At 48.1% G+C, this 2,500-nt stretch overlaps 1 protein-coding gene across 1 annotated transcript in view; it reads left to right on the top strand.

Moving 5' to 3' along the window:
* dpp6a (dipeptidyl-peptidase 6a) overlaps positions 1 to 2,500 on the top strand; it is an 89,675-nt gene that overhangs the window by 67,985 nt on the left and 19,190 nt on the right. The window contains exons 10-12 of the mRNA XM_062521885.1: positions 358 to 481; positions 1,025 to 1,063; positions 2,415 to 2,500. The exon at positions 2,415 to 2,500 is cut by the window's right edge and continues 22 nt beyond it. Of these exons, the coding sequence (XP_062377869.1) occupies positions 358 to 481; positions 1,025 to 1,063; positions 2,415 to 2,500 (249 nt within the window). The remainder of the gene's footprint in view (positions 1 to 357; positions 482 to 1,024; positions 1,064 to 2,414) is intronic.

Below are 2,500 nucleotides of genomic sequence, written 5' to 3'. Positions count from 1 at the left end.
GCAGTGATAAAATGTCTTCTCCCCTCTGGCGCTACAGTACATGTGATATGCTGTTCAAATTCACCCTTTTGACTTTGGCCGTGTTGAAATCCCCTGTCACTACAAAAGCTCCATCATGCTGTCACTCTGCTGCCTACTGAGAGCCCCATACAGCTCCATCAGGGCGGTGTCAATATCCACTCAGCTCAGGGGGCAATGGAAACAGTGGCCACAAGGACTGGTGTGCGTGGACTCCAAGTGTCCATTGGTTGAAAATAAAGTGGATATGCTTGTAGTGTTTTTTTGACTTGGTATCAACCCTAATGTGTATGATAATTGCGTGTGTGTGTGTGTGTGTGTGTGTGTGTGCGTGTGCAGGGAGTACTACATCACTATGGTGAAGTGGGCCACTAGTACCAAGCTGGCAGTGAACTGGCTGAACCGAGCTCAGAACATCTCCATCCTCACCCTGTGTGAGGCCACCACGGGTGTGTGCACCAAGGTATGTGAGTCACACACACACACACACACACACACACACACACACACACACACACACACACACACACACGCACATTGTATAACAGCTGTACACTCTTAGTAAAAAAGGTGCTATACAGAACCAAAATTGGTTCTACTGCATCCTTCATATATGGCACCCCTAAATGGTTCTTCAAACCATTTTGAAGAGTTAATCAAACCTGTGTGGTTCTTAATAGCAGGCCTAGAGCCCTTTGTGTAGGCCATCTCAGGTAGATCACGGACTGCCCTGGTCCTTTAATCGGACTCATTGACACATAAGTGGTCATCTTAATATTCTTATCTTTTTACTGCGCTCAAAGGAGAGGAGCCACAAAGAGCGCATAAGCATCAGAATCTAATTTACTCTTTAGTGCGCAAGTGGTCAACCTTGGTCTGAGGGTGCAGCCGTTACGGCCGGACTAAAGGGAGAGCAATTTACTAGCGCAGTGAAAGCGGTGAGCTGACTTTATTGTAATGGTGTAATGACCGCTCGTCCCTTTTTTTTTCCCCCCCCGTTGGACAGAAACACGAGGACGAAAGCGTGGGCTGGCTTCACAGACAGGTAAGAGCACTTCTGACAACGCTGCTCAGTCTAGCCTTATCACGGGGATAGCACTAGAACAGACAGGTATGAGCACTTCTGAGAACACTGTTCAGTCTAGCCTTATCACAGGGATAGCATTAGAGATATTGGGGCCTTATTGGGCCGAATCTCCCCCTTCTCCCCTCATTCCCATTACACCACATAGGTGGTGACCTCAGGTGTAAATGTTGTTAGTATACAAAATCGAATGTAAATGATGGTTATCAACAACGACTTCGAAAGACACTAATAGGAGTTGTGCATGTCACTGTTTTACGGCTGGCTTTGTCAAAGGAACATTCATGTGCATTAAGAGGACAGCAGCACAGCTGGTGTCGTATAAAATGTGTACTCTCATAATTGGATAGTGTCCGTATGGTCATTACCACCACCGTACGATTGTGGCCGTATCACCCAATATAAATATCGACACAAGATCAGGTTCTTCTTCTCATACTAAACCAACGTGCTATACATTTTGCCTTCACACAATAACATGGTACGTGTTGCCAACGCTTGATTATTGATATGTGTTTTAAACTTTCATCATTATAACACAACAATGAAAATCGATGAGTTGAAAGCAGGGTCAGCACCAGAGGAGATAAGAACAGAAGCATCTCTTCAATTACCCTGTGAGATGGAGTGTCACTTCGGATAACACTCCCGCTAAAGAGAAGGCTCTTCTCCTTGAATTATCTCCTCACATCGCAGCGTGCATCGTTACCCAGATCGTTCTATCAACTCATTTCATTCTGCCTTGATTAATTATTGAAGTTTTATCCGGCAGGTAATATAACAAGGAGGTATTTGTCTGGAGTGGTTTGGTTGATTCAGATTAATGAAGGGATTGCAAGCAGATGCCGAAGGGAGGAGCATGGAGGAGAGGAGAATGGAGTGATGCAGGGGGAGGGAGCAGAGAGGAGAGGAGAATGGAGTGATGCAGGGGGGAGCACAGAGGAGAGGAGAATGGAGTGATGCAGGGGGAGCACGGAGGAGAGGAGAATGGAGTGATGCAGGGGATGGAGCATGGAGGAGAGGAGAATGGAGTGATACAGGGGGAGCATGGAGGAGAGGAGAATGGAGTGATGCAGATGGGGAGGGAGCACGGAGTAGAGGAGAATGGAGTGATGCAGGAGGAGGGGGCATGGAGGAGAGGAGAATGGAGTGATGCAGGAGGAGGGGGCATGGAGGAGAGGAGAATGGAGTGATGCAGGAGGAGGGGGCATGGAGGAGAGGAGAATGGAGTGATGCAGGAGGAGGGGGCATGGAGGAGAGGAGAATGGAGTGATGTCTGCTGTCTTTCTCTCTTTTTTCTCCCCCGTGGCAGAACGAGGCGCCCGTCTTCTCCAGGGACGGCCTCAAGCTCTTCTTCATCAGAGCTCTTCCTCTGGGCGGCAGTGGACGCTTCTTCCA

This window comes from Sardina pilchardus, chromosome 19, assembly GCF_963854185.1.
Source record: "Sardina pilchardus chromosome 19, fSarPil1.1, whole genome shotgun sequence".
Taxonomy (NCBI): Eukaryota; Metazoa; Chordata; class Actinopteri; order Clupeiformes; family Clupeidae; genus Sardina; species Sardina pilchardus.
This window is presented reverse-complemented; position numbering and strand designations above follow the sequence as displayed.